Source organism: Echiichthys vipera (genome assembly GCF_963691815.1).
Source record: "Echiichthys vipera genome assembly, chromosome: 2".
Lineage (NCBI taxonomy): Eukaryota > Metazoa > Chordata > Actinopteri > Perciformes > Trachinidae > Echiichthys > Echiichthys vipera.
Window position 1 is genome coordinate 32632656 of NC_139827.1, and position 12224 is coordinate 32644879.

The following is a 12224-nucleotide window of genomic DNA, read 5'->3' on the forward strand; positions in this document are numbered from 1 at the left end:
AAAACCAGTTGCCGTTGCCATGTTCACTTCCGTAAACACTGTCGTGGTGTGACGTCATTCGATAAACTGCGAATGCGGGTCCCTTAGGAGCGTGAGCTGTTCACACAGATAGGCCAGAGTTGTGCATTAAGACCTGCAGTGTGGACGGAGCAATAGAAAATAGTGAAATGTAGATGATATATTGAAACTTGTTTGAAGGACGGTGATAATGAAAATATGGGTTTTGGGACGAGGGCTAAAAGGGAGTTTGGGACTACTGCTCATTTTGTCAGCTATTTTTTTTATTTACGCTGGGTTCAAAAGTTAGTTGTAGTTAGTTGTAGTTATATTTCGACAATCTCAACCTTTTCACTGACGTTTAGTGGACTATACATAGATTTCAGTTCTACCTTAGTCAAAGATAACCAAGAACATTTCGGTCTAGTCAAGGCCAAGAATGAGCCTTTAAATCAAACTTTTAGAACTTTCATCCAGTTAATTTTAATCCAAAAGAACTGGTACGGAAAATGAGCCGCGGAATGACGTGTATGTTTAAGAATGCAGCTTTGCAGACAGGATGTCTGGTCTGATGTTATTAAGTTTAGTAATACACGCACACATGTAATGTCTATAAGCAGATGTAATCTGTAGGCAATGGGGCAAGATTTTAGTAGTATTGACCAACCACGTTTGAGCATGCTTTAGTTGCTTGCAGGCAAAAGAGGCAGAATGTATTGGCTGAAAAGTAATCTCAGAACCCCTTGGCTATCAACTGACACCAATTTAACTTTTTTAATAATGCATTCATATATCAGTTATTATACATCCCCTTTAAAATGTTTTACTTTCTATCTTTATCAGTTTGTCTAAAGAGAAAATAAGAAGTACAGAATCTCACACAATCAATACATAAATCAGTTAACCATGCAAACCTTCTGTTGTTTTAAAGGGATGGATGCTGACAGTGTTACTGCTGAGAGAGCAGCTGCTCTAACTCAAGGTAAGAAAATCACACAACACATCTTCACAGTAACAAATGAGCTGCTGGAGAGAGAAGAGAAAAAGAGCGTTGTCCATTTTCTGTCCTTTTCTCACTGTTCCAGTTCGTTCTGGTTTCTGCCTGGATGGATGGCTTAGTTACCGTGGCAGATGTTACTACTTAGCCAACCATGCTGATACCTGGACAAATGCAGAGGTAATTAAAAAGGCCTACAATTCATAAGGAGAGAAAATTAAGAGTTTTGGGCTCTTTCTTAGAATGTCACTCCTCTCCTCTTCTCTCCTCTCCTCCTGCAGAACTACTGTGCTAGCTATGAAGGCAGTCTAGCGTCCGTCCACAACATCTGGGAGTATACATTTCTCCAGCGTGTGGCCAAGACTGGGGGTCACTCTTTCGCCTGGATTGGAGGTTACTTCTTCCAGGTTTGTTCAAACATTAAAAAGTTTATTTGAAAAATCCAGAATCCTGAATGATTTCTAGACTGCAACTTCTTCCTTTTCTCTTAACCCAATCTTCAAATAGGAGTAGATTAAAGGTTGAATATGGAGAACGGGCAGAACGCTGCCATCTAGTGTCTCGTGATCGTAGTTGCAACAACAAAAAATAATTCCAGCAGTGGGGTTGCCAGTTCTGGGGACAGGAGACCAGAGTCTGTTTGAGCCTGTTTGAACCCATCCCCTCCAGCAAATCACACCATAAAAACAAGGATTAGAGGAGTTTGACTGACAGTTACTGTTAGCTGTTAGCATTAGCTGTTACAGCTCAGTACAGATGAAAGTGATCTTAGCGATCATGGAGAAACGTAGCCATTTGGGCGTGCGTTTTAATGGCGTTTCTCTCCTTTCTCTCAGTCCATGGAGTGAATACTCGGCCTATATTGACTCTGGCTGGGACAAATCATGCCCCCTTCACTTCACTGCTACCATGGAAACAGAACGGGACAGAAAGTCATTGTTAAACCTGTCAAAAGAAAATTTAAGATATTTATTCAGACTCAATATATTTTTATGGAAAAGCAATATTCTCATTCTGTACCCCTCAAAACAACCCATGGGTGTATTATTTCATTTAAAATATAGCTTTTAATAAAGATTCTCCATATATTTAACGTCTAACAAAGTTGGTGCATATTGTGTTAAATTAAGCTCTCAGCGACTTTTCGGTCCATTCACGAGGAATTAGGTTTTTGTTTAAAAATGAGTTTTGCAGATTATGATATGTGATTTTAGCAATTTCTAAATGATCCCTTTGGCATTACATTGTGATTGTAGAAAAGTGAAACAATCTTAATAAAATTGATGCAGTTTCTTAAGTCATCCATGTTAAAATATTACCCTTTAAGCTAGACGTGTACATGAGACACTGAAAAAAATACTGAATGGGTCTGTAATGTGATTTCCTCCAGGGCGACTGGAGATGGGAAGATGGCTCAGTGTTTAACTATCACAACTGGGAAACATCGGCCTCCACTGATCATTACCAGTGTCTACAGCTCAACTCTCAAGGTAAGAAAAGAAAAGTCACACAGCCTTTTTTTAGTTTTGAACAAATAGCAAAGCATGAAGACATCAGGCCTATTTCTACCATTAAGCTTGATTGATGTCATTTTGTTGCCATAGCTGATGATGTCGTTGTTTTTGTAGAGTCCAAGGGCTGGTCCAATCATGGTTGCAACATGCCCTTCCCATTCATCTGTCAGGTGAAGTCAGACTGCTAATGGTCAGTGTGAGTGCTGCTGACTCTGCGGATTAAACTTAAATTGCTGATTGTTTTTTATAATACTGCATGTCACATGTGCTTATACATACTGGAACAAAATCATACATACGCACTATTTGTAACACAAATATAAGCACGAATGAATTAGTCAGGTGGGATATTTCTTCCTCACACCACCTTGGAATGTAATAGACTCTTTTAAGGAATAAAAAAATGTGTTTGTGAGCTTTTGTCGATATATAGAAAAAAAAGGCTAAAATAGAATGTATTTGTTACCCAGAGGCAAGTTGAAATATTATTGTTTGTATTTGTTTATGGTGAGGGCATGTATTGAATAAAAGTAATGTTCAATAAATTACTTTAACAATTTTCCAGTGATGGTCATCAATGTGATGTTATTTTTGAATTAGTTCTCAAGACATGATTGTGGAATACAAAGTTTCAAGTCATACATTTTTGTGTCTAAAAATGAAATCCTGGCTATCTGTTTTAATGCACCATTCACTACCGCCTCATTTCGTCTTACCAAAAAAGGGCATGTATTTGATGTTGGGGGGAGGGAGATACGTTCATCTGGCTGACGTATACCTCCGAGGAGAAGTGAGGGCCAGAGGCTAGCTGTCACTCAAGAGGCCACGCCCCTAATTATTCATAAACTTTTACCACCTGGTAAAAAGAATCAGCCCCCTCAGTCTTGTCATGAGACCCCCAGTTGAATACATCCACAAGATATATTACTGCTTTTGAGGAACATACTGATTCAAATGACTTATTCCCTGACATAATATTTCCCCAACAAGGGGATGCTCAGGGGCTGCTCAAAGTTACCACCTTGACATTTCAACCACATTTCAACCATTCTAAAGTTATGGATTGTGTTTGAAAAGGGCCAAACCATAACATGCACAGATTATTGTTTATACCATTAAAAAAGGAACATCTTGAGTTTATTTCAGTATACTAGTCCATCCTCAAGGTCTTCCCAAGCAACTGGAGAGGATTGGTCCTAACTGAAAAGACTGATGTCACACCAAGAAATCCGTACAGGCCAGTGCCACTTTTTGGTAGCTGTAGTGGAAAGAGCCTGATTTTTTTATGTTTGGCATTCCATATGGATTGATGTAGGTCCATAACTTTTTCCAATATCCTACTGGAGAAATATCATCATTCTCAAAAAATGTATATAAGGCAGGCCGGAAGTGGAATGCCCAAACTGAGGTCGACAGAGCCATCAGTCGTCTGCAACATCAAAAGATTTTCGGCAGAGTCCAGACAGGAAGGTCAGGCCTAGGTTGGGGAGAAGCACCATGGTTCTGGTTTAAGGCCAACCACAAAGAGAGGAAGGAGATGGGGGTTGCAGAGGTGACAAGGTTGGAGGAAGAGCGCTATAAGATCAAGGCTGTGTCACAGGGCCGACAAGGAAGCTTGTCAACTGAAACATCAGTTGGACAGATCTTTGGAAGATCCCCCAGGCAAGGCTCAGCTTCCTTATTCGTGCAACATATGACACGCTTCCCTGTCCTCGGAACCTTCACCAGTGGTTTGGAAGCGAGGTATGCTGAAAACTCTGCAACAAACCAGCAGAGGGGCACCACCTGCTTCGTCATGGAAGGTGGGGGGAGAAGAGACACCAGGCCAAAAGTAACACCTAGGCCGTTCTCCCCTTACCAGGAGTGGAACATGAGGATCGACCTTGACAGGCAGCTTCGCTTCTCGGTCGAGATCGCTGCTACATCGCTCCACCCAGACATAGTGGCTCGGTCCTCTAAGACAAAATCCCTGCTCCTCATTGAGCTTGAAAAAAGGCCAAGTACTCAGAGTTGGCTGCTGAGTGCCAGATGGCTGGCATGAAGATCACCATCTATCGAGTGGAAGTTGTATGCCGAGTCTATGTAGGGCAGTCAACCACACACCTTCTGAGATACACAGGAGTGACAGGAGGGAGCCTGAAAAGGCAACCAAGGAGCTGGCAGAGGAGGCTGAGGGCGCACTCACACTGTCCTTCTGGCCGGGGCCAAAACCGTTTTTTCAGCTAAAGCCTAGTACCTTTAAGCAGTGTGAGTGCACCCGTTCCGCGCACAACTGCGGCCAGCGGGCCGCCCACGGCCCCTCATGAAAGAAGTGGGCTTTAGCGGAGCCGTTTGCACATGTACGAGCACGAGCCCTGCGGCGGGAGCTTTATGTCCGCCTGTTCGGACATAGAAAATAGAAGGACGGACCATGCGCGGACATTTAACAACAACAACAATGGCGGTGAAAGGTTCACGTTGATGTGATGCGGAGGTGGAGAGTTTACTGCAGATTTGGTCGGATGAAAATATTCAAAAACAGTCGGACCAGACGCACAAAAACTCTGAGGTCTGTGAAAAGATTTGTAAACAAACCCACACACACGCGATCAATGCGTGTGACGTGTTACGACGTGATGGCGTATGGACAGCAAGAAGTATTGGCCGAGGCCCAGGCAGTGTGAGTACAAACGGGGCTGGGGCGCGGGGGGAGAGGGAGGGGGGACAAGTACCCTAAAGCCCTGGTCGCGGTGCGGAAGGACAGTGTGAGTACGCCCTGAGAAAGGGAGTGTTTGGCTCTGGTTAAGGAGGAAGAATAAGTGCTGGGGAGCGAACAACTAACCCAAACCACAGCCGCAGGGAGAACACCAATCAGCTGCAGGGGGTGGCAGACGTTTCTGTCATTGCTACGTCACCAGGAGACATTCCAGGATTAAAGGAGCGAAACATTGGTGATTGGTGGTTCCTGGCTGATGACCTTGCCTTTATTTTGTACTTTGTTCTGTGCCACATTTCTCGTCGTCAAGTTAATAAATTCAGTTTTGATCCGCAAACCTCCGCATCTGAGTCCTCATTCCTGCCTGGGCTTGACAACGGTGTTGTGTAGGTCAGTTTCAATCAGAACTCTAAGATTTGAAATCTCGGTTTTCATTGGGGTGTTATAGCACCATCCTCACAGCTTTATCCAATAGCATCAATGCTGTCATTATTTGACTGCTTTAAATTTCACTTTCTGAGCTGTTGACTGAAGTTACTCTGTGATGAATGCCCTTTATTTTCAGACTACAACTGCACATCAACAATCACTTTTCAACCAAGCTCTTAAAGGAAGATCACACATTGTTTCATTCTTACAATTCTTTATTATGGAAAAGAAGCGAGCCACAATCACAAACAGAAAGACTTTTACACAACACTGACTTAACACTTAATAATGCTTTGATGAATACACAATTGAAAATAATTCAGTAACACACAAGTTCACGAGTTGGCTTTATACAGAAAAAAATTAATCAATTAATCGGCCCCAAGGCCCCAGATGTTTGGAACCAATGTTAACAGTTGAAAGGGCTCTTGGAGCAGATGAAGCGCTGAGTAGAAGTACACACAGTGTTACCCCAACCAACTGAAATGGGATTAAAAAAGAGAAAAAATAACAATGTTAACACTTTATCCATTTTTAAGTGAACAAATAATACATCAAATGTTCACAGTGATATCACTGAAGAATAAGTCAATGTCGCATTCACTCTGATCTAGTCATTGTCCCCGATCAACACATATAAATAAATATACCAAGACGAAAATCCAGTCATAACATTCACACCTCTCACAACTGTTTTAACATAGCTACGTTTTCTTCATGTTATATTCCCTGTGAGAAGATAACATAAGAAACCGGTCAAACATTTAGCTAATGTAGCCAACCAAAGTTAACAGGTGGACTTACGGGTGGCGCGTAAGTACATGCAGGGGGAGCTGCTGGAGGAGGAGGAGGAGGGGGTGGAGTACCAGTTGGTGTAATAGAGACCCTGACGGCCAATCCACATCCACCGACCCTAAGAGACAAAGAGCATGAGTGTAAGGAAGTGTTGGAGAGGGCAAACAGGCTCTCATATCCATCGTGTGTATATCTAGAACCCCTTTGGATCAGGTCCGGGGCTTGATCTGGACTAACTAAGTGCTCTTTCTTCATGAATCCAGACCTGCAGGCTGAAGCCTCCCATCCATGCGATGCTGTGCCCGGCCCTGTCTGTGATCTGCTGCAGGAAGCTGTACTCTCTGGGGTTGGTGGCCGAGGCCAGCTGGGCATCCAGGCTGTTGCAGTGCTCCTGTCAGACAGAGGAAGCACAGAAGAATCTTTGTGGTGATACAACTTAAAAGTTCTGTTATTGAGTTTCTTTATGTTCTTCCTCCAAATGGAATTGTCTTTAGCTTGGATGTGAAGCTCATGGACTGATGCTGGCAGACTGACTGACCGACCATCACCATCCACATGCACCGTGTTGGAACATGTTGCATTCATCATTTGGGTCGATGGTAAGTTTTAAAGTAGGCTAACTGAATTAATAACAACGTCTATCAGATGACAGCAAAGCTACAACGTTTTAACAACATAGAAGTGTTACAGTAGCAGTACCTCAGCACTGTACCAGTTCATGGGAGAACTGACGAACTTGTAGCAGCGAGAGTTATGGGTGTACCAGCCTCCTGGACAGATGTCTAAACGAGCTGCAGACACACAGAAAAGGGAGAACATGGAGCACTAATAATATATACTTTATATATTCTATACAGCTGGTCTGATGACACCAACACGTGTCTGTTTGTATCAGATATATTTTGGAGGATAGTTAATGGAGTAAAAAAACTAGGATACATAGTTCTACATGACACTTCTTTCAGTGGTGTCGTTGTTGCCATGACGACCTCATTCATGAAGGAACATAAAGAAAGATGTAAACATTGATGTGGCGCTTACATTCAGGGGCTGTCTCCTCAGACACAGGTGCTGCACAAACAGAAACACAATCATTAGTATTATTGTGGATATGAATGGATAAATATACATGTGTTCTCTCTGATTACCGTTTCTGGCAACAGGGACAATATCTTCTGGCACAAATACTTCTTCATCTTTCATCATCTTTTCCTCAAACTCTGAAACATCAACAGCTTCATCAGACCTCAGTTTAGTTTTAGAGTATTTGACATTACAGTGTGTCACACCTACAAAAAGCACAATAAGCTGACAAAAGTTCAAACCAACGGTCATGCTCGTGGCTCTATAAATCTGGACTTTGATTGTAAATTTGAATGTACGTAGCATCTGGACCTGAAAAGTAAAGCCAATGCAAAAGTGCCTTAAACCTGTATTTCTTCTAATGTCCAGCAGGGTGCAACTCCACTGGCTCAAAAATGTCTGATTGTATTGAAGTCAATGAGAAAATAAGCCTACCTCTATAACCTCAGTAAAGATGTGTTTATGATCTCAACCACTAGTTTCAAGTCTTTTTCAATACAGCATGATATTCATTTAGTAAATTATGGTCCCATTAAGAGTAAAAATACCAAGATAGTGACGACCAAATGCCAAACTCCTGGTTTCAAGGCAATAGTCCACAAATCAATGGGGTGACTCCACGGTGGATACTTCGATTATTTTGAATTGTTCTGACTTTCCTCTCTGTGTAAAATAGTTGTATTGGATTTGAACCCAAGGACACACGTGAACAAACAGTATTTACAGCAGCTTGTGTGATCAGTTTCGAAGGACAGAGCAGTAAAACTAAAGACACTCTGTAACTAAAAAGAGTGCATTTCAAGCTGCACCAATGGAATGAAATGGTAGACACTTCCTGTCTTCAAAGTAGGCACAACCTTATCAATGTATTCAGAAGCTCTGTTTTTATTCAAGCTCTCAGTATGAGTGGATGTTGCTATGATGACCTGCAAAACAAATGCCATTCCCATCAGCCTCAGCTGTACTTTGTGTTAGTGCTTATTAGATAATGTAAGCATGATACTGTAACACACTAATGTTAAAAGGTGAACATGGTATAGGTCTGCTAAACAGCAGCATGTTAGCGCTGTCATTCTGATTATGTCAGCATTTAGGTCAAATCACAGCTGTGTTTAACTACAGTCCATAGACCGTGAGAGAAAATAACGGAACTTAAAATTTGATCCTACTGATTAAACTTATTCATTCTAGCTTTGAATGTGAGTGGACTAGAACTATTTTGATCATTAGTTTGGTTCATTTTATCACATGGCTGTCACAGTGCAGGCTAAATAAAACATGAGATTTAAAGAGGACACTAACCAGGTGCAGCAACCATCTGTTCCTTCAGGGCCTCCACTGCTGCTTCTGCTTCTGTGAATGAATCACATGACAGTAATGTTGGTGTTAGATAGGTGTAGGTTGTACTGTCTGTGTGTATTAAAGCAAAGACTTTCAGTACTGACCTGGAACCTTCTCTTTGTCTTCAGCTGGAGCTGCAGAGAAACACAACACTGTGAGTAACATTAGTGCACTAGTTACTCTTCTCACTGTGTGTGTGTGTGTGTGTGTGTGTGTGTGTGTGTGTGTGTGTGTGTGTGTGTGTGTGTGTGTGTGTGTGTGTGTGTGTGTGTATTAGTGTGTGTGTGTGTGTGTGTGTGTGTGTGTGTGTGTGTGTGTGTGTGTGTGTGTGTGTGTGTGATTCTGATTAAGTGAAAACACACTGTGAGAGGGTCAAAGGTAAAACTATAACACTGACAAAACACAAACACAATTTCACAGTTTCACAGCTATAAATGATATAATAGATATTATTTGCCATAATTTATGAAATGAACATTAACGTATTACAAAAAACCTTAAACTCATTAGGAAAATGTTTACTGAGGAAATAAATCCAGTGAGTAAGCTCATTTTCTCATTGACTTCTATGCAAATAAACGTCTTTTTGGAGCCAGTGGAGTCGCCCCTGCTGGAGCTACGTCCATTACTCTTTCCAGTCTGAGGTACTTCACGTTGTAAGCACGTTTCTTACTGACTCCTAAGAACATGGATCACAGTGTGTGTGTGTGTTTGTGTGTTCTGTCTAAATGGTCTGTGTTAAATCTGACCTGCAAATGCAGCACAGAGGAGAATGGAGAGGACCAGGACAGTCTTCATGGTGATGATGAACTGATTGTTCTGTGTGGAGAAGAAAAAACAGCCAATTAATCTACAGAGGGAGAGCAGAAGCATCTGCTCCACTGAATGAAAAGAAATGCAGCGGGTGTCTTACCTGTCAGGTAACGGTGAGGTGATGATATTCAGGTATCAGCTGAGCGATGCAATGATGATGAGGAGGTCCCCCTGCTCTTTATATACACAAACCTGAACCACACTGAGTCACGTTCATGTGGGTGTGTGGATGGCAGAACGTGCTAATGTTTAGTCTATGACGGGAAGATGATTGAAGTGTGCAGATATGAAAGATATGAACCTGAACTCTGATCTTTTTCCTGGCAGCATGTTAGCAGTTTGAACAAACCACTTCCTTATTGTTGTGATTTCAGATGAGGTTAACGGTTAAAAATAATGGAACCTGGGCTGGATACTCAGTTACACAATGTGTCAGCTGTGTCTTCTGCACGTGTATTTTAAAGGAGATATGAACAGTGGTGATACACAAGTCAAAGGTATACTACACAAAAGGACAGAAGTATAAGCAACAACATGTAGTGATTGTGCAGAAGGTTTGGCTTCTGTCACTGTTACTGTACATGATATTATTGGATCAATATTACTGAAGCAATTTAATCCTGCAGCTGATGGTGGTGGATATATTTGATTAAATGATTCTACATACCTTTGGGCAGTTTAATCTATAACTGTGGATGATATTGTATAGCTGCAGCCACAGTTCCACTAACTTCTGTAACCATGGTGGAAGGGTTCAACATGTCCTCATCAGAACTTACACATGTGGTTTCTGTTATTAATTGAAACAAAACTATGTGGTAAGGGTAAGAAAAACTATGGGTGTGGTTAAAATATTTTTTTTTATAAGGTGATTACAGCAACCGTGGTTTCCTTGGTGAAAGTCTGGTGTCTGTTGACCCATCTACTGCCTCAACCTCCTCTCTACACTGACTGTTTTGCTCTTAATTCTGAAGCACTTGCTCTGAGTGTCTAATGTTGCTGCAGATGGGTTTACAGTTGAAAGCCTGGTGTTTTTCATACAGATGTTCAAGGGTCCCTTATGTTTCAGTATGAAAATCAGATGGCCATGACAAAACAGTGGTATTGGGTGCACTGGGAATGAGAACTATTTCCTCATAATGTTGAGGACTTGAATGAAGGTCACGTTGTTCCCTCTCATTGACAGCTACACATAAAGAAAGTCTAAAGTCTGTTCATTGTTCCTGTAACTCTCTAGTGGATTTTCTTACTTTACATCACTGTCGCAATCATGGAAGCAGGATCCCACTTGCTTGCTTGGAAATTACACATTGTGTTATTGTCTGTTTCTCAAGAACTTACAGACATTTATTACTGCTCAGATTAATCATTTCATGTGAAAGGTAGTGCCAACATCTGCACTGATGGCTGCTGGGAATGTTACAGTTCCTGCAGTGGAAAATAGGGGTTTTCCCTAGAAAATCAGCAACTTACTGGACATTAATACTATTGCAACAAAATTATTGAAGACAAGGTGTGCCCTGGTCCTTTTTCAAGTGCTTCCCTAGTAGGGTTGCTAATGTAACAGATTGTTCTGTGTTTATGTGTGGAAAGGAGGTGTGTCCCTCTGAGTTGCCATACGGCGGAAGTTTTAGCTGGGTTTTACCGCTGGTGTTGTGTGCCTCTTGGTCTGAAAAATAAAGTGGAGCAGAGTTGCATCGCTGGACACGCTATCCCGTCTCCTGCCTCGTTTATTGTTTTGTTACATCACTACAGTATAGGCGAACCCCTAACGCTCGGCTACACTAATTGCCCCTTGAAAAACGTAATCGTCCCGTATTCAGAAACAAAACCCGAATTGAGCTGAAAAGGGACGCAGTTTGTCCCGTATTATCATGAGAAACACAAATAGTATGTAAATTGTCAATAGAATGAATGAATAAATGGCGCCTTATAAGAAAATGTATGGTAAACTTATTCTCAGCCTCTCCTGCTCTGTGACCAATGAGCTGACAGCACACTCACACACGAGTATGACGATCCAGAATCAGGCTCATCTCATTGGTAGAGGTACTGTTGCTTGCGAAGAAGATACCGGAAGACAACCAAGCCTGGACATGGATGAGTCAGCCAAGATGGCGTTCTAATCACCCGCGTTTGGATGAGCTCAGCAAACCTAACTGTTTTTTAAAAGTGTAAAGTGCGAACAGACGAACTATCTCAATTGATAACGCCTGTATCTTCACCCGGATACTTCTGAGGAATGTCGAAATCCAAAACGAAAACTTCTGAGAAAAGAAAAAGTGATGCTTTGAAGATGCTAGCAAGCACTGCTTACTCTGCTAGCAAGCCTGTAACGCCCACCCCTCCCGCTCTTTACGGGCTAACTGGAGCCATGACTACTTCGACGCGAACAACGACCAAGTACAGGTATCATTCATGGAAGAAGAGTTTCCACCTCTGCCCATTACACCGTCGAAGCCTCCTGCAGTTAAACAGAGAAGGGTTGATGACACGGAGATGGCCACCATCCTGTCCCATCTCTCCTCTCTCTCACAACTGATAAACAACAGTGCGGACA

The 12224-nt window shown here is 42.0% G+C and overlaps 2 protein-coding genes across 2 annotated transcripts; one reads left to right on the plus strand and one right to left on the minus strand.

Annotated features, from left to right (window-relative positions):
- Positions 1–930: 930 nt before the first annotated feature.
- Positions 931–2696, plus strand: LOC310956646 (ladderlectin-like; the record flags this gene model as incomplete). The annotated part of the gene is made up of 5 exons (XM_083926955.1): positions 931–979; positions 1083–1174; positions 1276–1401; positions 2385–2484; positions 2623–2696. The coding sequence occupies 5 exons, from the start codon at positions 931–933 to the stop codon at positions 2694–2696; spliced, it is 441 nt and encodes a 146-aa protein (XP_083783081.1).
- Positions 2697–6041: 3345 nt separating this feature from the next.
- LOC310956655 (perlucin-like) lies at positions 6042–9649 on the minus strand (the record flags this gene model as incomplete). The annotated part of the gene is made up of 9 exons (XM_083926966.1): positions 6042–6112; positions 6437–6545; positions 6693–6818; positions 7127–7218; positions 7469–7498; positions 7576–7647; positions 8813–8863; positions 8956–8985; positions 9601–9649. The coding sequence occupies 9 exons, from the start codon at positions 9647–9649 to the stop codon at positions 6042–6044; spliced, it is 630 nt and encodes a 209-aa protein (XP_083783092.1).
- Positions 9650–12224: the final 2575 nt, after the last annotated feature.